The 21,609-nt window shown below is 43.2% G+C and overlaps 1 protein-coding gene across 2 annotated transcripts in view; it reads right to left on the reverse strand.

The window, feature by feature from the left end:
* Positions 1 to 423: 423 nt before the first annotated feature.
* nfat5b (nuclear factor of activated T cells 5b) overlaps positions 424 to 21,609 on the reverse strand; it is a 58,517-nt gene continuing 37,331 nt past the window's right edge. For both annotated transcript variants that reach the window (XM_066713807.1, XM_066713808.1), the window contains 11 exons: positions 18,541 to 18,730; positions 17,267 to 17,457; positions 16,862 to 17,034; positions 11,022 to 11,156; positions 10,724 to 10,776; positions 9,688 to 9,820; positions 9,047 to 9,124; positions 8,215 to 8,354; positions 5,965 to 8,023; positions 5,307 to 5,563; positions 424 to 5,031 (listed from right to left, as the gene is read on the reverse strand). In XM_066713807.1, the coding sequence (XP_066569904.1) occupies positions 5,325 to 5,563; positions 5,965 to 8,023; positions 8,215 to 8,354; positions 9,047 to 9,124; positions 9,688 to 9,820; positions 10,724 to 10,776; positions 11,022 to 11,156; positions 16,862 to 17,034; positions 17,267 to 17,457; positions 18,541 to 18,730 (3,391 nt within the window). In that variant the 3' untranslated portion in view covers positions 424 to 5,031; positions 5,307 to 5,324. The remainder of the gene's footprint in view (positions 5,032 to 5,306; positions 5,564 to 5,964; positions 8,024 to 8,214; positions 8,355 to 9,046; positions 9,125 to 9,687; positions 9,821 to 10,723; positions 10,777 to 11,021; positions 11,157 to 16,861; positions 17,035 to 17,266; positions 17,458 to 18,540; positions 18,731 to 21,609) is intronic.

Below are 21,609 nucleotides of genomic sequence, written 5' to 3' on the forward strand. Positions count from 1 at the left end.
GAGTTTACCAGTTATTTTGCATGCACATTGCTTTCCATGCAATTTTACCTCAGCACAATTTCACAGTTTACCACAATTTACTGTGGTATGACAATGGCACATTACAGTCATTAGCTAGAAGGGTTAAAGGTGTGATGTGATAGTGCCTTCTGGCTGTTTTAATAACTTGATTTAGTGGTTTTCTCCACATTGCTTTTTCAAATGCCCTAGTGGGGGAACATGTCATAACTAATTACACTACAGTCAGTGAATTATTTCCCAAGTATTTCAGGTTACAGGGATTTGAAACTCTTGGATATGCAGACTTGTTAATGAGATCTGTGCGACACACCTTCCACCTATGTTCTAAAGGTGGATTCTATGCATCTGCTATACAAGTTTGCGGATCATCTATCAAAAAAAACAAATCTTTCACACTAGAAGTAAAACTTTAAATCTATTTTATTGATATAGATAGCAGCAAGTTTACAGAAATATAATTGCAAGAGTATACAAATGCCCCAACAAAAGCAAAATACATTTCGTTTTTTAAATTTAATATTTAACAAGTTGTTCACATGGTAGCTAAAACACATATGCAAACTGTACTCCCCAGACCCACCTATGTCAGTGCTATATGTCAACTACTGAAGCCATATACAGAGACAAAAGACTTCTACAGGTAATTAAAAAAACAAAACAAAACAAAAAAACACTTTCACATCAAACAATAGCCAGACAGGCAAAAGGGACACTCACTGAAAATAGTGTGCAAATTGACTGACTTGATAATACTTAAAATAATAATAATAATAATAATAATAATAATAATAATAATAATAATAAAAGAAAAAATTGGTGACATTCACAGATGTCTGTTTTGTTTGCAATATCTGAGCCCTTCCATGTCATGGCACCGTTCTCACAATGAAACTACTTCCTGCCAAAGAAATAAAAATAAAAATGAAAAAGCCTTAAGTTAATTAAATAATTGCAATAATTACAGAACTTAAAGTCATTGTTTCCCCCTTTTCCTCTGACTTAAGAATCACAAGAGGCGAAATAGAAAAATAGTTTATTTAAAAAAGTAACAGATTTAGTTATATCTAGTCAAGCTGCATAGCAGTTGGACTGGAAAAAAGGCTTCAATTGCACTTGTTCTTGCCAACATAAATGCAAAGAAGTGCTTGTTAAAATAAATTTGGATGTATGGTGAAAGGTCTACATTAACAGCGTTTTAGACATTGATCTGGTGGAGGGGAGGTTTTCTTTGTAGCAAACCTACTAAACCAATGGCTTGATAATGGCAATTTGTCATTTCCCAAACTAAAATAAAAAAAGGAACAAGCCAACAATCATTATATTTATACATATAAATAAATTAAACACTTTGACCAATTCATTGCTGTGCTTTGGGGAAATTGAAATAACAGGCAGCAACAGGGCCACATGGGGGGAAAAAAATTGTTGTCATCATAAATACACGGTTCATCAAAGTACACTGGGTTTCCCCCAAAAACAGGGTATCATTGCTACCTGCAAAATTCCAATGACAGCAAATTTATATAATGTATCAATTCATTTACAAAGGAAATATGTTTCCATATTAAATTCAGAATTACAGCAAAATTCTAAGTTTATTGTGGCCTTTAGGTAGAATTTGTGCCCTTTAAAAACAAAACATTGTATTATATGTAGGCATGTATGTATGTATAATTGGCCCCTCAAATATAGCAAACTCAATGTTAAAACAGAAAGTGAACATTTGAAAAGGGGCCCTGCTGGCATGCTGGAGTCCAGCATCAGAATGTCTGTTGTGTATGTTTGTCTTTATATCATGTTCAGAGATTATACTACCATATTCCATTGCCAAAGCAACAAAATAGGTCTGTTTTATCTGAATTGGTCCCGTCTCTGATGTAGCAGCATTGTCTTGGACAAATGCAATTCACACCATTTACGAGGTATTGCCTGTATTCTATATTTTAAAAAATAATAATTTTGATGTGTATTTGATTATCTTTTTTTATACATTACATGTTGGTATGGCTTTATATTTGCCTTCTGCCCCTCCCTCATCTCTTCCAGTGCTTATTATTCCAGTGTTGGTCTGGTGCAGAAGAGGACATTCTAGCCATGGCTTTTATGGGTCAACAGTCTACAAAAAGCTGCATTATTGTTGTTACACACGTCTCAAGGACAAATACAAAATAAACCAGAAAAATACTTCACTGTTTGGTTAGATTGACCTAATCAGCTATATAACACAATTTAAAAGCAATTTTAACATCAAAGATACTTGTTGCCTGAGAGATTTCTCCAATATGCCTTCATAACACCTATTGAAATGACAGTGTCAGCGGCGTAATTTCAACTAAGGGTTACACTGATCAAGTGAAAGCTGTACTGAACGCTGACATGTTAGCTTGAGTCACTTTATATGGATCTGTCTCCATGGGAACACCACAGGCAATAACAGTTATATTAAAAAAGCAAATATAACAAGGTGGAGAGAAAAAAAGGGAAATGGAGAATACACATACTGCTGTCAAGACACTTATCACAACACTGAGTGAGCAGAATGCAGACACTGTTTTAAATGTGAATAAATTAGATATGATGGTGGAAAAGAGGTATTAGCTGAAAACATGACAAGTAAAACATTATATATGTATGGGAAATACCAATTTCTTAAATTAAAAAAAACACATTGATGATAAATGGAAATGAAAACAAAAGTTGAATTGACAAGAGTTAAAGAAAGCTAATTACAGACAGGTCTCTTCTCCCATGCACTTGCAGTTGCAGTTTCCTTATCTGCAGTAGGTCCCTTAAAAAATTATCTAAAAGCAAAGGTCTGAAACACTGTGCAGGGGAGTACAGTGAACAGGTGTGTTCACAGACATCTTGGCCCTCACTGATCACCTTGAATGAAACATCAATGTAAAGTCTAGAACAGTTGTGTGTTCTTATTAAAAATGATTTGTTGCAGTAATAGTAATTCTAATGGCAAGAAAAAGAAAAGAACGACCAACAGCAACAACGAGAACAAGAACAAGAATTACAAAAAACAAAAATGCTGAGCTCCCCTTGCTGGCCTCACAGACAGAAACGAAGGGCCACCCCCTGCTTCAGAAGACACCTGCCCGCAGCCTTCAATGAAAACAAAACGGCACCACGCCAGCCTGCCACGACAAACAGGTTACCCAAACACATCGAGAGGGGGGGAGAAAAACGTTTGTCTGCTTCAGAATAATGTGACATGAAATGCACAGCTATGTACAAAATAAATTTATTCCAAACAACCTATACTTTAGGTGACTTTACTCACCCCTCCACCATCCACCCCTTCCCACCGTGTAACAAGTGAAAATCGAACCTACCCCCCTCAGCCATAAAACTGGCATTCAGGGGGTGGAATTGAAACACGGTAGCGTCAGAAAGACCCAAAGTGCCAGTGGGGTCAAACATCTTCACCCATTGCCACATGCCTCTTCCTACTCTGCTCACCATGCAGGCAGCTGGTAAAGCACAAGGATTCATCTCCACCCCATGATATTCATATAAACCCAAATTATAGTGTACAGAGAACGCAAAAAGGTCTTAACCCACCTGTCTGCAAGTCTTTATTTCACCAAATAGCACCATCTAGCGCTGTGGAAACAAATACAAACAAAACCAAAAACCAAAAAAAAAAAAAAAAAAAAAAAAAAAAACTAAAACTAAAAAAAACACCAGCTGCAGAATAGCTGCAGTTTTGTAACACGGCTGCAAAGCAAAATGTCCTACTGAATACAGAGGCCTTTTTCTTTGTATTATTCTTTCCTTGTATGATCTGAAACAAATCTGTATGATCCAATTCTTGGCAAAAAGGTGCCAAAAGCTGAGAACATGTCACAAAAATTACAACGGAGAAGACATAACCAAAACAAAAAAAAGTATATTACAGTCGTACTTCTGTAGTACAAATAACAATATACTCTATATTATTCACTTAAAACACACACACACACACATATATATTTATACATGTATGTGTACATGTACCCACACACATACAACCACAAACACACATTCACACCAAAAAAAGAATTATGCATCTGTAATATAAATGAATGACCTAAATGCTGGTCTATTTATCTCTTTCTCTGTACCTTCCTTGACTTCATCTCCCTTCATATTGACTGAGGGGGGTAAAAATGTTGGAATTTCAGGGGCAGGATAGGTGTGGATGGGATAGGGTGGGCAAAATACGAACCAGCTGTTTATAAAACTTTCGTCATGGCTCAAAAACATGCATGAGTAAGAAAATAGTATAAATATATACAGTAAACAATTGGAGAGATATCCATATAACAATTAAAAGACTTACAAATAATCTCTAAAAATATGGACATAAATAGCTGACTAACAAATTTATGAAGAGGGTAGATAGGGAATAGCTGGTCACAAAGTAAAGCATTTTAAAGTGCTGAAGGTATAATAATGTCAAAATATTATTTTTAAATGTTTTTTGTTTTTTTTTGTTTACCTCAAAAGGGTATTTTCTTGAAAATAAAGAGAAAAGCTTTACAAGCCGTTTTACCGCACACAAAGTCCTTAATAACTCAGAACTTTTTGTATGCTTGATTGTTGCACACCTTTAAAAATGTTAAATCGGCGACTTCTGTGCTGAGAAGTTTAACAAACATTCCATCATGTGATATGATGCTTCTACAGCTGTAGCTAAAGAGCCAAGCTAAACCAGAATCGCCCTGACAGCTGTGGGGAACCTTTTTTTAGACCTTCTATTCCTAGGCATATCACAAGTTAGCCAAACTGCTCTCCCAGCCCACCCCTCGTCCCAAATCCAGTTCATTCCTGGCTGCTCCTCAGTGCCAGTCAAGCGGGTGTTGAGATATAAAACCGCATCTAAATGAAAAGTGGGTTTTAGAGTGATGCGCAGCTGAAGTCTTGATGGGTCATATTCTTCAGACAGGACCCTGGCAGTTAGCACGTTCCACTTTCTCTCCCACACTCTCTTCACAATCTTAACTGGGGTCCTGTTGGATCCTAGGGGTGCAAAGGAGAGAGAGAAGAGAGAAAGAGGGTGTGAACATGTGCTGAATGGAAGCAGTTTGTTTATGACAATCATTTAGAATAGAAGTGGTACTGACCAATAAGACCAAGTTACTCAAACTCCTGTAAATGAGGATCTTGATCCGTTTCTTGTTTAGGTTATTTCTCTGCACATATTCATATCTGTACATCCCTTGCGACTCAATGTATCATTTATAAGTCAATAACAAAGTAAAGGGAGGTGGGCTGTGTGGGGGAGGACTCCTCACCTCTGGCTGGCTGCAGCATTAGAAGGAACGGGAGATATTGTTGCTCTGGTCCTGGAGGCTCACCAACAGGTCATCAATCTTCTCCATGTTCTGAGAGGCAGTCATAGTGTTCTGGATGTTCCCCGACTCAGATATGGTCTGATTCAACAGGGTCTGGATCTCCGCCTCTCTCTCCCGGGGGTTCTGGCCTGACTGGCTGATGGCAATGAGCTGATCTGACAGTGTGGATCCTGGAGAGTTTATTAGCTGACCACAGTCTGGAAGGAAACAGAAAACAGGAAGTCATGCAAGACTGGGGTCAGAGCTTCCACTCTGACAGAGGCACCATCAAGACAGAGGGCACGATACTCCCTCCTTGTACAAACACAGTGCATGCTCGTTATTTTTTAGAAATCCGCATCAACAAGACCAGTCCGCCTTATGACTGTGTGAAGGAATTTTGTTAGACCAATCCAGCCCAAATCTTTGAAAATCTTGGATGAGAATGGATTTGAAATCATCCAACATTACTGCTATTTTGTTTTAAATGGGGGGACAAATAATAAAAATACCTATTTCCTATGAAGTTTCCATGTAGATCCATGCATAGAGCCAAGTGTAAATAATCAAAATCCACATAATGTTGATAAATGACATCGAAAAGGCCTAAAATACTCACCGTTCTGAATGCCAAAGAGGAACAGGCCTGTCGGCTGCTGCGCCTGGGAAGGCTGGTTCATGTTGCCAGTCACTGTGGTTTGAAAGAGTGACCCAGGCTGCTGCACAGGAGAAGAGGTGGTTGTCTGCAGGTTGGCCACACTGTTCTGTGGGTTGAACATGGTGCTCTGGACAAGTTCCTGGGAGCTGATGTTACCCTGCAGGGCTGATATGGAGCCTTGAGACATGAAAAGGGTGACGGGCTGATCGGAGCTGCTGCTGGAGTTTGGAACTAATTGCATGGGCTGCTGGCCCTGGAAGAGGCCTTGCTGTGGAGACTCGCTCGGGGGCGTGTTCCCTGTCACCGTGCTCTGGTTCTGGAATGACATGGGCTCTGACTGCTCCTGCTGACCGACAGCCACCATGCTGGACTGAGGGATGAAGAGGGTGGAGCTCTGTGGCTCCTGAGAGGAGAGGCTGCTGTTGATCTGGTTCTGCCCACTGAAGAGCAGGCCAGGGTTCTGCTCCTGGGGGCTCATGTTATTGTGGAACAACAGGCCAGCCTGCTGCTGTTGCTGCTGCTGCTGCTGCTGCTGTTGCTGCTGCTGCTGCTGCTGCTGCTGCTGCTGGCTGGGTGAGAGTGCGCTGGCTGGCGGAGGGGCGATGTTCTGGAAAATTGCCCCTTGTTGCTGCTGTTGCTGCTGTTGCTGGGGTGCTGCTTGCTGTTCCATGGGGGTACTTTGCTGCATTTGGGGCAACTGAGCCTGGGACTGGAAAACAGACACTGATGGCTGGTCTGGGGAGGCAGACGACTGAAGAGATGACAGGAAAGCCAGCTGCTGCTTGCTGTCTGCACTGAGCTGGCTGGGCACAGCACTCTGTGACAGGAAGAGACTGGACGATGGCTGCTGCTCTGTGGGAATGGGGGAGTTCGTCAGCACTGTCAGGGTGTTCTGGAACAGGGCTGCTTGGACCTGCTCCTGGCTGGGGGAGGCCTTCTGGCTGTGGAACAGCCCCCCTGGCGAGTCCTGCGTTTCTACCATGGGGCTTGGGGTGTGGAATAGCTGCTGGGGTGGAGAGGGGTGTGAGGGGGGCTGCTGGAGAAATCCAGAGGTCTGAATGGACAGCAGCTCCTCGGCTTGCTGAAAGAGAGCTTCCTGCTGCTGCTGTTGCTGTTGTTGTTGCTGCTGGGAGGTGCTGTGGAGCAAGCCCTCGGATGGCTGGAAAAGGGAGTTGTGGTTCTGAACCATGCCCTGGGGAGAGCCCTGCTGTCGGGGGCTGTCATTCGCAGGTGCCCCCTGAAACATCTCACACTGCATGGGGAGCTGCTGGGGCACCGCTCCCTGGACCTGGGAGGAAAAGAGTTCTGACTGCAGCTGCTGCTGGAGGCTCAGGTTGTCCAGAACCTGCTGCTGTTGCTGCTGCTGCTGCTGCTGCTGCTGCTGTTGACTAGCGAGCGAGCTCTCTGCCGACTGTAGCTGCAGGCTGTTCATGTTCTCCTGGACCTGCTGCTGAATGCTTTCGGCTGAGGGATTGGGGCTGTAAAGCACTGAATTGAGCTGCTGCTGCTGTGCCGCTGCCTCCAAGACTTGCTGGACAAGGCTGCTACTCCCAGAGCCCCCCGCAGAGAAACCCCCGGCCTGCAGCTGACGCACAGCCCTCTCAAGCTGGGCCACCCCTCCATCCTGAGGGAAGAGCGCAGAGGAGAGCTGGCCCTGCTGTTGTTGCTGCTGCTGCTGCTGCTGTGGAGCCTCACCCATCTGGGCCAGTCCCACCACCGCCCCTGAATTGCTCTTGGTCCTCTCCAAGGGTAAGGTCTCTCGGGGCTCCAGGAGGAACTGCTGGGAAACCTGTTGGAGCAGGGACTCTCCAGGTACTGAGAAGGAGCTGGCAGGAGAAATGTCCTGCTTCTGAATGGTGGCGAGGGTCTCAGCATTCGTGAAGACTGTGGACTGCGGCTGCGGCTGCTCAGGATCCCCTTGCTGCTGGGACAGGGGGCTGGAGAATGGGATGTTGCTGGATGACAGGCTGCCACTCATGTCCAGAGTCTGCTGTGCTGATCCAATGACATCTGAAGTCTGCTGAGAGTACCACCACCAAAAAGGGATGTTAGAAAACACTGGAAATCTGAAGGATTTAAGTGGTAATAACTGCATTTTCATTTTAGTATCTCCCATAGGCAGAAAGACCAGAAAAGAAAAACCTGGATGATGTGTAGAAGATTTCTTTGCTTTCTTGTGTGTGCAGTTTCCTATCTAGTAGTGTTGAATACCTTGAACACCACAGCTGTGCTCTGACCAGTGGAAACCTCCATCGGGGTGACCTCTTCACTTTTGACAAGGGGATGCAGTGGAGTCAATGTGTTAGGAAGAAGGCTGGCCTTGTCCAGGGAACAACTGCTGGCCTGAATTGCTGAAAAGAGTCAAAAAGAAGAGCCCCAAAGAGAAGACCAATGGATTACAACACCATCACATCATTCGATACAGGTCAAACTACAGCTACATTTTTAATTGTTTGTTTCGCACACCTGACATCAATAAAGATTTTTTTTGTATTTGTTTTCCTTTTCAAGTATTTATCGTTCATCTTTCAAATATTTGTCTTAACTCATGTGAGTCTTGCAATTGTATGTCAAAGGCTGCCCATTCAAATAAGCTTTTGCTAACAGTGCTGAATAGTGTTCAAGTGCTTATTGTGAAACACTATGCTTGCTGCCAGTTCAAATATGACCGATCAACTTTTTTTTTTCCTTAAAAAAATAAGAACTTAAAATAAGTGTGAAACAGTTAAGGTAAACGTTGTGTTTTAATTTTATTAATCAACTGTGTGCAATGACTGCTGACAATAATGCTTACTAAAAGATTAATCAAGCTGCAATTTAATTAGCACCCAAGACACACAGTCGTGAATTGGTAAAGTTTACGGTATGCTCATGAATCAAACTGACCCTTCAGGCTACATATTAAAATCATTATAAGGGAAGTCTTCTGAAAACCTTTATCAGGAAACACTATAACTAGCACCAGTTTCTTGAAAATCTAATCCTGTTTCCACTTCCTTACAAGGCCTCTCTCTCAGGTTAATAGCACTAAAGGGATGCATACCTTTTATTTGCTGTTCAAAGGAACATGGCTTGGCTGGGGAAGGAACCTCTTTCTTCACTGCTACATCCACTGCTTTAACTGTACCAGAAACACATACAACAGGAACATAAATCATTCAGTTTGATACATAGTCCAACTGATGGATCTAGTCAGAAATCGAAGCAGATTTTCCCACATTTTGAATAACAGGGACTGGTACATAAGAAAATGTCACAAGCTTCAATGACAAGAGATTTAGCACTGCTTTTAACATGTTAGTAAAAACTAAACGACCACAACAACAACTAAAACAAGTTCCTGAGCGCACCTGCAAGTGTCTGACTTTTGTTTCAAATTTCCATACAAACACTGGCTTGAGGGATTCTCAAGAGGAAGAACAAGAAAAAAAAAAAAAAAAATCCATTTTCATTTCCTTTTTTGGTCCATTGTTTTAATGACGTGAGTTCCGCTCTGTCAAGGTCTCTTGGGCCTGCTAAATTTCAATGTGGACTGTGGTGCAGAGGAAGGCTTTTAACAAGCTATTTAACCAGGTGTTCAGTGAGATACAGCTGCTTCCCAGCATGACTGGTCCAGAGCCACTGCCTGATTACTGAGAGGCAGTAGGGGGGATGGACATGTTAAGGAGAGGACTGTTCACTCACCGGGCTCTGGAGTGTAGGTGAAGGGCTGGATATCATGAGATCTCCCAGCGTTGGTCACAACGTAGATCCCCACAGATACGGGAGAGGTCAACTTCTGGTTTTGATATGAAGGGACTTTAACAATTAAGTGATTCTACGAGGGTGGAAACAAAAAAACAACCTAGGTTAATTTCTTTATACGGTCTTTATGTTATTATTATTATTTTTATTTCTTGACAGGCGCCCTTATCCAGGGCGACTTACAACATAAGTGCAATACAAAGTGCAAGAATACAGTTAAGTACAAGGCATCAAACATTACAAATTCAAATTTACATTAAACAGAGCAATTCAAACTATAATACATTTTACAACCTTTCAATTTACAAAGGTAAGTACAGTAAGTGAGGTCATATATCCTGGAAAGTAAAAGCTAAGTGCTATCAAGATGTAGGGTCACAGTCAAGGGCTATGGGAAAGGGAGCAAGGAGGAATATGTATAACCATAAATTGCAACAGGTGGCCCTGTCAGGCTACAACATATTAGCTTTGCTTCTTCGTTAACCTCTTCTGCATTTTAAAGCCTCATTTAATCAGGAACTGGATTTCAATACAGATATGGAATGTACTGTAAGAGGAGTGTGTTGATGCAAAAATCAGGTAATTGATACATTTCAAAATTAGAATAAACATTAGGTAGGAAAATACAAATTAAAAACACTGCCACATTAGTAAAACCTGTATGGTTCAATAGTTCCAGAGGATAATTAAAGTGGGCTGTTGAATTCTCTCTCTCTCTCTCTCTCTCTCTCTCTCTCTCTCTGTCTCTCTCTCTCTCTCTCTCTCTCTCTCTCTCTCTCTCATCATTGTATGTCTTAGAAACCAGATTAGATTTCAAAGCACAGTAAAATTTAGAGCAGTTTTAATGATGGTTGAATTTAAAGCTGCAGAGTTAATGAGGTTGTACTCCTGCTCATTTTCATGTAATAATCAGTACATGAATAATTAATTTAGTCAAAGCAAACCTTGTATTAAAGATGTCCAAGCCCATACATACCTGATGAAACAGCTCCATATCAATCTCGGCCTCGGCTTTCCAAGAATTCTCGTCTAGCAATGAACACAAATTAACAGACCAGTTAAAAGATTAATGGTAAACCACCGAATAGTAATTATACTACTAAATTACTAAATACATTGGATTTAGTTCAAACATTTAAATTTGTGGAAAAATGAACACATGCAGAGTGAATTTAATCAAAGTGAATTTTGCTAGTTAACATTCACCTACAATGAGTGCTCCATTTACATAATGTGGGCGTCTGGTTACAGTACAACATGACATCTGAATGTACCTGATGAGTTTTCTTGAAATATGACTTTTGTCCCCTTCAGGAAGTTCTTGCCAATGAGGAAAACCTCCTCTCCTCCCTTTACACTGCAGCTGTGCAGACTCTTCTTCAGGATCTCAGGGACTCCAGCGGGCTGAGCTACAACCAGACCAGAACACACAGGTGACTTAACAGCCAGGACTGGACCATGTGACAAGGCCTGCAATGGTGAGGACTCAACAGGATGCGTGAATGGATCGGTTTAGGTAGCTGCATAGTCAGAGAGCTCTGTGAAACAGTCTCCTGGCTGATCATAAGATTATCTGGACAGGTGCCTACAGCTAGATCTTCAACTAATTTTGTTTAAGCTAAATGACCTCACCTTTCTCAGGAAGCAGATTGGTGTTGGGTAATTGCACCCTTCCAACTGCAGAATTACAGTTGGACAGGACAGGTCATTGACAGGAAGATCTTGGTTAACGCAAAATAATGTCGTATAATGTTTTGTTTTGAACGGTTATTTTTTTTAATGGTGTTATCAGATGATGTGGAACAACAAGAGGAGGTTATTGGTCCTACAGCAAGAATGAGCTGCTGGAAAACCAGAACCTTAACTCCTATCCAGCCAGTACAGTCAAATGCATCACCACCAGTACAGGGAAACTCCCCAGCAACCCCACATCAAATGTCTCTCAACACCCTCCCCATTTAGCAGTACAAAAGTGAAGACATCCTGTCTTTAGATTCCCGTTTTAGAAATCTGAGCCAAAATTACCCTAGTAGGACTTAAATCTAGTTTCCTGGAAACAATAGAAACCCACAATGGTTTTTGGTTTTACCTTCTCTCATTTTTAACTCCCCACCTGACAAACAATATTGAGAGTGTACTATACTGCTCAGACTGCCCACCCCCTGGTAAACTTAACTATAGGGCACATAAACAAATTAAAAAGAAACTGGATCAAGAAATTCAGTTAAGTTGTGCTTAAAAGTAAAGAAAGAACAATTGGAAGTCTGGAACTAATTTTTAAAACATGCATTCAAAAATGCTTTTCAGCTCTCATCACTATGGTTACTGCTTTGAATTAATCACATTCCATAATGGAGTGGCATTGGTGCTCAAGATCCCAAGATCACCGCTATGAACTCAATAATGCAACAGACACCTAGTCTTCCAAAAAAAAAAAAAATCATCATTATACGGTCAAGAAAAAACTAAACTAAAAAAAGTAACCTTTCCAATATAAATGTAATTAGTCTTTCCTTTCACTAACCTAGAAAGCCAAGAACAATCCTTTTGAATTTGGGTCATGACTAAAAGCAGCTTTCAGAGTGCCTGGACAGAACAGTGTGCCACTGTACTGTGAGAAATAAAATTATAAATATGCGTTTGTTTCTTTCACCTACCCATTTTCATAAGAAGTGGGTGGCACACCAGAACTCTGGACCCAATACAAGACACTGGATCAAATTACCACATCTGTTAAAAAGCACTCAAACACGTGTCCCAAAACATTTATGTTTGTTCTTTAATCAAGTGCTCATTGGACATTGGCAGAAACATACAGTTCCCTTTCAAATCGAAACACAGCCATTACCTAATGGGAAGAGCATTCTGACCTGCCAATCATTGAAAGCATGTACCAAAGCTGCCCAATAGGGGCCCTGCTGGCAGGAGGAAGACCCACCCCCAGCGTCTATGAAAAGTCTCCTCCCGACTGCAGCTCCCTGCCATTTCTTCTTTCAACTGCCTGTGATTGTGCTTTATTGCGTTTTGCTAACGATTGCCTTAAAGCTTTGAGAAGTGTGCTCACCTGCTCTTCGGAGTTCAGTTCCAATTTTTGCTATCCTCTTTGGAGTATTATCCAATTTTGCCTCTTCAGAGCTTGGACTACGGTCTTTTTATTATTATTATTATTGCTTCTCTTCGGAGGTAAGTGTGCAGTGGGAGTCTTGATCGGAACCGGCCTCGGTCCCTCCACTGAGATCTGCTGCACGATTTTACATCCTGTACCATTTATTCTTCTTTTACAGATTTGAGTGGCGAGGAAGAGGAAAGAGGCTACTCCACTGGAGCAGCCTCCCCGCGGCTGGTCGGCTGACCATCCCACTCTATTCCTCCGGATTATATCAACCTCCGTCGGCGGACTTTAAACCGCTTGACATGTGGAGAGCGGCACTACACAAACCAACTGTCGACCTCGACCACCACATCGACCTCGACCAACCTTGTCGATCCCTAGACCCTTCTGTCGATATTGACCTATCCTATCGATCCCTCGACCTTTCTGTCAACATCGATCGTGGAATTCCACCCCTCGTCCATCCCTTGTCGACTGCTTGAGCACATCCGTCCACCTTCATGCTCTATCGACCTCTCGACGAAGTAATCGCATCGACCCGCTCTCGACCTCTGGATGCCCGTGTCAACCTCTCGGACCTCGAAGTCGACAACCTCAACATAAACATCGAGGGGGAGAGTGTCAGAGCGGAGAAATTTGGCGATATCCACTAAAAGTTGTCGATTTACTTAGAGGGTCTGGACGGATCTTCTAACTGGGATGAAGCCGAAGGGGGCGTTCCACCACTGTTCCAGGTGCCAGGGCAATGGATGATGGACATGACCAATGCGTGCGCTGTCTGGGCGAGGAGCATGCCCAGAACACACTGACGGGAGAAGGGGGCTGTGTAGGCCACGTGCAGTAACAGAGCCAGGAACTCTCCAGGGGCCACCCGCCACAGTGGAAGCTCCGCCTGCTGCTCTTCTGTGGGCTCGGCTCCGTGCGGACCCCCTGCAAGTGTCTCTCCGCGAAGGCAAAACAGGCGGCGCTCATCTTCCTCTCGAGCTTCAGTAGCAAGGGTGCAGTCTATCTCCCCCTCCTCGCAGCCTTGGCCCCCCTCAGAACAAAGGGGATAAGGATCCTGAACTACCTGGACGACTGGCTGGTGTTCATACAGTGGAGGTCATACGTCATGTGACTGCACTGGGTCTCGAAGTTAACACAGAGAAAAGCTCCCTCGACCCCGCATAGATGGTGGGCTTCTTGGGAATGAAGCTGGACTCTCAGAAAATGCTTGCCTACCTGTGCAGAGACAGAATCGAGTCATTGGAGAAATGCCTGGCGTCATTCAGAAGGGCTTCGACTCTCCAGCTGGTCAATTTTCAAAAAAATGTTGGGGCTGATGGTGGCCGCCTCAAATTCTTCCCTTGGGCGTTACGCATATGCGCCCATTGCAACGCTGGGTAAACACCCACAAGCTACACCCAGCGAGACACAAACACCACCCACTGACAGCGACCTCAATGTGTTGGCCGACACTGTCCTGGTGGAGAAATCTGAACAATCTGCGCCTCGGCTACCCCCTCAGATGCCCGCACATATGGGATTTCATCACCACAGATGCCTCCGGAGCAGGCTGGGGCACTGTCTGGAATGGGATGGGAGTGCAAGGAGTGTGGAACAGCCTCTGGTAAGCTGCACACATCAACATACAGGAGCTGCAAGCAGTGCGAGTGGTGCTGCACCACTTTCGCAATGGTCTGGCATGCAGATAGGTGCTGGTTCAGACGGACAACACATCAGTGGTGGCCTACACTCCCCCAGACTACATCGTGTAGCGTGTAGACTTCTCCTGTGGGCGCAAGACAATCTCCGCTTCATACGGGCAATACACCTGCCAGGGACGTGTCCAATACAGTGGCGGACAGCTCAGAGTGGAGACTGAATCCTCAGGTGGTGGAGCAGATCTGGAAGAGGCTGGGATGAGCTTGGGTCAACCTCTTCGCTACACAGGCGACAACCCACTGTCCTCTGTGGTTCTCCCTGGAGACGGGAGGCAGCCACCTGCGTGTGGATGCCTTTACTCACTCATGGTCACGGGAACTGCTATATGCCTTCCCCCCACTGCCACTGACACTGGAGAGAATTCGCCAGGAAGGAGCTCAAGTTCTCCCGATCGCCCCCTGGTAACCAAGACAATTATGGTTCACGACGCTGGCACAGATGATCAGCGCCGATCCATGGTAGCTTCTGCTTCGACGGGACTTGCTGAGCCAAGCAGAGGTATTGCTGTAGCACCCTAACCCAGTGCAGCTGCAGTTGTGGGCTTGGTCCTTGAAAGGCACCGCCTGATGTCTCTGGGGCTTCCTGTTAATGTCATGGAAACACTGCAGTTGGCCAGGGCCCCCTCCACCAGGTCAGCCTTCCAAAACTGGTGTCTAGAGAGACGTGTGGATCTGGTGTCGTGCCCCATATAGACAATCCTGTGTTTCCTGCAACAGCTGCTTAAAGATGGGAAATCTGCATCCATGCTAAAAGTTTATCTGGCTGCCATTTCAGCATGCCACAATAAAATTGACAATGTCTCCCCAGGAGCCCATTTCCTGGCGATCCAGTTTCTGAAGGGTGCAAGATGCTTGAGACCACCGATAAGGGACACAATTCCTGCCTAGGACTTGGAATTAGTGCTAAAAGGACTAAGCGGTGCTCCCTTTGAGCCCATCTCCACAATGGAGCTCTGCTCCCTCTTGCTCAAGGTGGCCTTCCTTGCATCGATTAGGTCAGCAAGGAGAATTAGTGAAATTCACACCTTGTCTGTGGATAAAGCCTGTCTGATCTTCTCGGGAAGCAACAACAGAGTCACTCTCAAGACGAACCCGGCCTTTCTGCCCAAGGTCGTGTCGGCGTTCCACATAAACCAACCTATTGTCCTGGAGACTTTCCATCCCCCTCCACATACATTGGATGAGGACCGCAGACTACACACACATTGCCCTGTCCGGGCCTTGAGGTGCTATATGCGGAGGACTGCGCAGAGCCACAAATCAGACCAGCAGTTTGTCTGCTACAGTTCCACCACCAGAGGGAGGGGAGGGCAGTTTCAAAACAATGACTGGCACACTGGGTGGCGGACGCGATCTGGCTCACCTGCAAGATTGCTTATGTTCCCATGCCTGAACACATCTCAGCGCACTCAACGAAGGGACAAGTTGTGGGCTCTCTTTCACGGTACCAAACTTGAAGATCAGTGCAATGCTGCGACCTGGTCTGGTTAACAGACCTTTACAAGGTTCTACCTCCTCAACATGGCGGACCAGCTGCGCCCAAGCATGGGCTCCCAGGTACTTCAAACTGCTAGCCCTCAGGTGCCGTGAGGCTCTGCTATCCTTGTCAATGTGGGTTTAGGCTTAGTCAGTTGTCAGGACTCACGACAGCTCTGGTATAGTCTTCCCATTAATGGCTGTGTTTCGATTTGAAAGGGAATGATAGGTTATTATCATAACCCCGGTTCCCTGAAAAAGAAACAGCCATTACTCTTCTGGGGTCGCTCGACCAGACGACCTTCCTGATGAAGAAATGGCAGGGAGCTGCAGTCAGGAGGAGACTTTTCACAGACGCCAGGGGCAGGTCTTCCTCCTGCCAGCAGGGCCCCTATTGCGCAGCTCTGGTACATGCTTTAAATGATTGGCAGATCAGAAGGCTCTTCCCATTAGGTAATGGCTGTCTTTCTTTTTCAGGGAACCAGGGTTATGATAACCTATATTTCTTCTAAAAGGCTTCAATGGGTCTGTAATCATTTTGAATCTTCCACCTATTGGTGGGATGTCAGACATTTCCTCTCTGTAACCACTATGTTCCAGGAGAAAATTATTTAGGAGACCAGTTTCTAAAAGCAGGTTCAGAAAGAGAAGGTATCAGGAAACATTCTCACCTCCTTCCCTCTGCCTGAACCCTAGCAACAGAAGCAGCTGATTAACCTAACTCTCATCCATTACTGTTTCCTTGGTTACACTACTATGTAGAGCCCCATGTATTTCCTAGAAGGCCCCTCTGCCAGAGCCTAAGAATAACCGGAGTACTCACTGCACAGAATAGGAGATGACGGGGTCTGTAATGTGAGGAGGGAACCGTCAGGGCGAGGGATATTGACTCTGAACACCAGTCTGGCACGTGTGCTCTTCTTCTTGGAACCGGCCACTCCAATACGAGCCTCCACATCAGCATTGCGCAGCTTCAGAATCCCCACACAGTCCACCCTGCGGAGAGAGACAGCTGTTACACAACAGGAAGCTCACTCCTGCTCAGCTGCACCCGTAACTGATACGAAGGGAATCTCTGGTATCCACCCTACTGGGCAGTTGGTGCGATATCTAAATAAAATCAGATATACTTTGACTTTTGCCTTACGTATTTTTATGTATCTTCATTTCTAGACTGGCTAGATAAGCTTATTCTATAAGCAAAATACAGAGGAGTTTGTTTTCTTACGCTAATGTCATGTTGTTGCTGGGATCCAGGCACACTTCAATCACAGTGGTGCCTTCAATGTCCACCTCCTTACAAGCTGTGGTGTTGCGGCCCGTAACTCGACAGGCCTGGTAAAATCCATGTGGCTTCACACGCCCTGTGTCATTACCCACAAACACCTGCAGGACGACTGGCTCGTTGACACCTTCCAACTGGCGGGTGGAGGGGAAAAATCAATAAATTAATAATTAAAAACACAAAGTTATATGTATGTAGACACAAGAGAGAGAGACACGCAAACTTACATATTTCAGATTAACCGGAGAACATATTTGTTCGGTTTAAGACTTGTAATAAATGTTTCCAAGAATAACAATATACCATATAACTCTTTTTAGATTATTAATTTGGGTTTAAGAGAAAATCCATGAGATACTAATTTATGTTAAAATATCAAGTGCATGGTTAAATCTGCAAATCGTATAACCTGCAGATAGATAATTGAGAGTCTAATGCATGTAAAAAGCAAACATTGACAATAGCTATTTAAATTAGTCACTGGGGTGCTACAGATTGCTTCATGTTATTGTATAATATTCAGTGTCAGGTGTACTTTAATACATTAAGTTACAAGGAGCTGAACGTATGATGATTTTGTGATAATTGCTTAATTAATGTGTAACATTCTCCCTCGCTATAAATTTCAGGTTTTACAGATTTGGTTGGCAAACATTTCAAATACGCTGTGTAGAGTATTTCTTGTGAAGAGCCTATTTGGCTTTGCAAACAACCACACAAGACATGCAATCAAGTCAGGGCATGAAGAGCCACAGTTATTTCAAGGACCCACAGATGCTCAACTATTCATGTTAACCCCTTTTATGTCTCTTCAAAGTAATCAATGGGCATATATATTTTGTGTGTATATATATTCTCAAAAACATTTTGTGTAAACATGCTGTCAATTTTTTCAGGTATTATCAGATGTACTAAACACATTAAACATGTGGGATATCCTTTTCATAAGGGGGGTGGGTCATGAGTAATGAGTCATGAACTGGAAGAAGTGTGTAGGTTTGCCAGTGACTTGTGCGTTTACTCACTGCAGGAGTATTGTGCAAACTGGGGATTTGTAGAGGGTTGATAACAGATTAAAAGGGGGGACAGTGACAAGGGCTAACCGAAATTCAAATACAAAATAAATGAGCCCCCTTTTGGCTCTGCTGTGTAAACAAATGAAGTAGTCCCTGTTTGGTAAGTGTACCAGAGAGGAAGGCTGTTTGTTTTGGCAGTACCTTGATAGTGGGGAAGCCCTGCTGTGTGCGGTCCTTGACGGAGCCCCGGCTGCCCTCGGTCAGGTAGCGGGCGCGGTGCTGGGTCTCTGGCTGGACGAGGATCTTCAGCTCCTTCCCTTCACATTTACTGGGGTACTGTCCGGACAGGGAGCAGCCCTTCTGCGTGGGACTCTGTGGACAATCTGAAGAACTGCAAGGGGGAGATATTCTTACCACACAGGCCATTTCAAGGGACAGCCTTAAAACATGTATGCTCATACTTATTAGCATTTTCAATTTCTTTGTTTTATAAAATGTGCATCTTGGCATAAGCAGTGGTGAGGATGCCTCATTTATTTTGCTATCCCTGAAGCGGATAAGCCACTGTAGAGTACGTATGTTAAGGTGAGGATTTCTTTTCTGCCACCTGTGGGCATCAAAATCTAATAACGAAAGGCAACGCAGATATTTAAGGATAAATTAATGTATAATTTTGCATTGTAGAGGAGTGCTGTGTGGCACATATCAGGCACGGAGTCTGATGCCAAATGTGGTTGCAAAAAGGACAAAACATTTATTGAAAAACAAAACACAAAAAAAATCACTTCCACCGAACTCAAGACACGTCCGATTGGGAAACACCTACAACATGCCAACACCGGTTATTAGGGCTGGGCGATATGACTTAAAAATAATCTCGATATTTTTAGAAGTTTGGTTGATACACAATATATATCTCGATATTTCTTGTTTTTATCCAATCAAGCTACAAAATAAGACCACAGACATTCAAAAGTATTTAGTAAATCATTAAATATCGAAAAATAACAAATACCACATGCAGGCTGTCATGGTAAATATAGGCAGAATGAAACATTACAGCGCAACTGTTGTGTGATTACTATTACGTGTGTTATGTTGTTATGGGATATATATTATATATATACACACACACACACACACACACACACACACATACAGTATGATTTACTGTCACATAACCACAATAACACAAGTAATAGTAATCACGCAACACATGCGCTGTAAAGGTACAGATTCAGGGAGATTTAGCACATCCGGGTACTTACCAGTACAGCACGTGTTAATACAAAATAGTTATAATAATAATAATAATAATAATAATAATAATAATAATAAACTGCTGTAACACCTTACCATCTTAATAAAAAGAAAATTAAACTTTCTGCATCTGTTTGCATTGCTTTCAAATGTATTAAAATGCAAACAAACAATTATTCTTTAAATTTTATACAAATTATATACATCTAAATTTGCGGGGCTGGGGGGTGCGATGGCGTATTGTCGGGGGTGCCTGCAGACCGGCGACAAGAGTGGGGTGGAACATGTGCGTTTGCGCATTAAAGTGTCTTTTGGTTATTTTGGTTTTTCTGTGTCAAGTTCACTCTCCTCCATGTCTGTGTTTCTGATGCACATTTCTTGCCGCATCCGGCACGTGTGGAAAAACCATGAAGAAAGCAAAGCGTCATCCAAATGACCAAAAATATTGCTGTAAAGAGTGGGATTTGCAATATAACGAAGTAAACGATAGAGCATAATATGAAACGATAAATTTTCTATCATCACATGGTATATATCATATTGCACAGCCCTACCGGTTATATTGCAGGAGGTCTGTAACTACCTCCAACCCTCATCCCTGATCCCAATCTTCTGAGAGCTTTACAGCTGTTCCGTAGGGTCACCTTCCCCAGGTCAAACCATCACATATAACAATATTAACAATAACAATGAAACTTAAACAGATACCCAAAATATTTTGCTATAGACTATATTTAAGGGATTAATATAGAAATAAACTTTTAAGATGGAACATAAATATGGGAATAAATAATTAACATAATATATCTGCCCCCCCTACTAGGACAAGTGGTGCGCACTCCTGGAACTGCTGTGCAACATAAAGAGGTTATATGCATGTGCGCGCTCTAAGCACACACACAGGTTCTGCGCAGGTAAACACAGCTGGAACGGTCATCCCCTCTCCAACAAGTTCCAAAACAAAGCCAAAACTACCTCCACTGGTAATAGTCTCTTCCTAACCGTGCATTCAAAATTAACAAAGCAATATTAGCACCAGTTATTTTACCCAAGGAATGTCATTGAGATATCCGGGTAAGTATGCTCGGTTTCATATCAAAACAAACATTAATGCAATTACTTGTATAGAAGAAACAATATTCAAAATACAAAACGTGTATATTTAAAATTAATAGTTCAGTTCATTAGTTCATACGAACAGCGCAGGACAGTGAAAGGAGAAACGCTGTTCTATTTAAATATATGCGCTCTCAATAAGGGTGAATAGCGAGAAATTCTATTCTTAACAGATTTGTATTTATTTATTTATCTTTTTATATTCTGCCTCAATGTACAAATTCAACTTATTTAGCAGTAGTTCTAGTTGGAAGTCAGGCAACTTTGCTGAATTACTTATACTGGGCTGAGGCCTTTCACTTTCATCATTTGGAGAGCCATTCCAGTTGTTTCTCTAAGGGCTGCTGGAGCCAAGAATGGCAACAAATCATTCGAGCTGGATCTTCAGCCCAGGCCCCTGGGGCTGCAAGGCTCCTCCAGAATGTGAAGATTGTGTTTGTTTTAACAACGGACTGGAAGGATAAGCCAGGCGTTGGCATCTAGCCCTTTTAATCTCTGTGGAGGACAGCCTGACCTGGACCTGGATCCTGTCCACACACTAATAAAGCTCCCACCAGGCCCTGTGTTAGGCAGAAAGCAAATTTAACTGAAGTGTCAAGAACCATTCAGGCTTTCAAAGAGAAACCAAATCTACTCAGGTCTTTCAGGTCACATGGTGAAGCATGAGAGTAGACTTCAGGAAGTACAGCACAACTACTGCTGGCTAGGAGCTTTCCCCCCCGAAATCAAGAACTGAACATAGGAGCCAGCTTCACATATCAGCAATTCTCAATGAGGAGGATTTGGATGCAGTGATTCAGCTTCCTGACCCCACCCCGTCTTTGAATCTAACCCTTTCTTATAAAAGAGGAAGGAAAGGCTTTTTGATTTCTTTGTATGAATATTTTCATAGTG

Source organism: Amia ocellicauda, chromosome 9 (assembly GCF_036373705.1).
Source record: "Amia ocellicauda isolate fAmiCal2 chromosome 9, fAmiCal2.hap1, whole genome shotgun sequence".
NCBI lineage: Eukaryota > Metazoa > Chordata > Actinopteri > Amiiformes > Amiidae > Amia > Amia ocellicauda.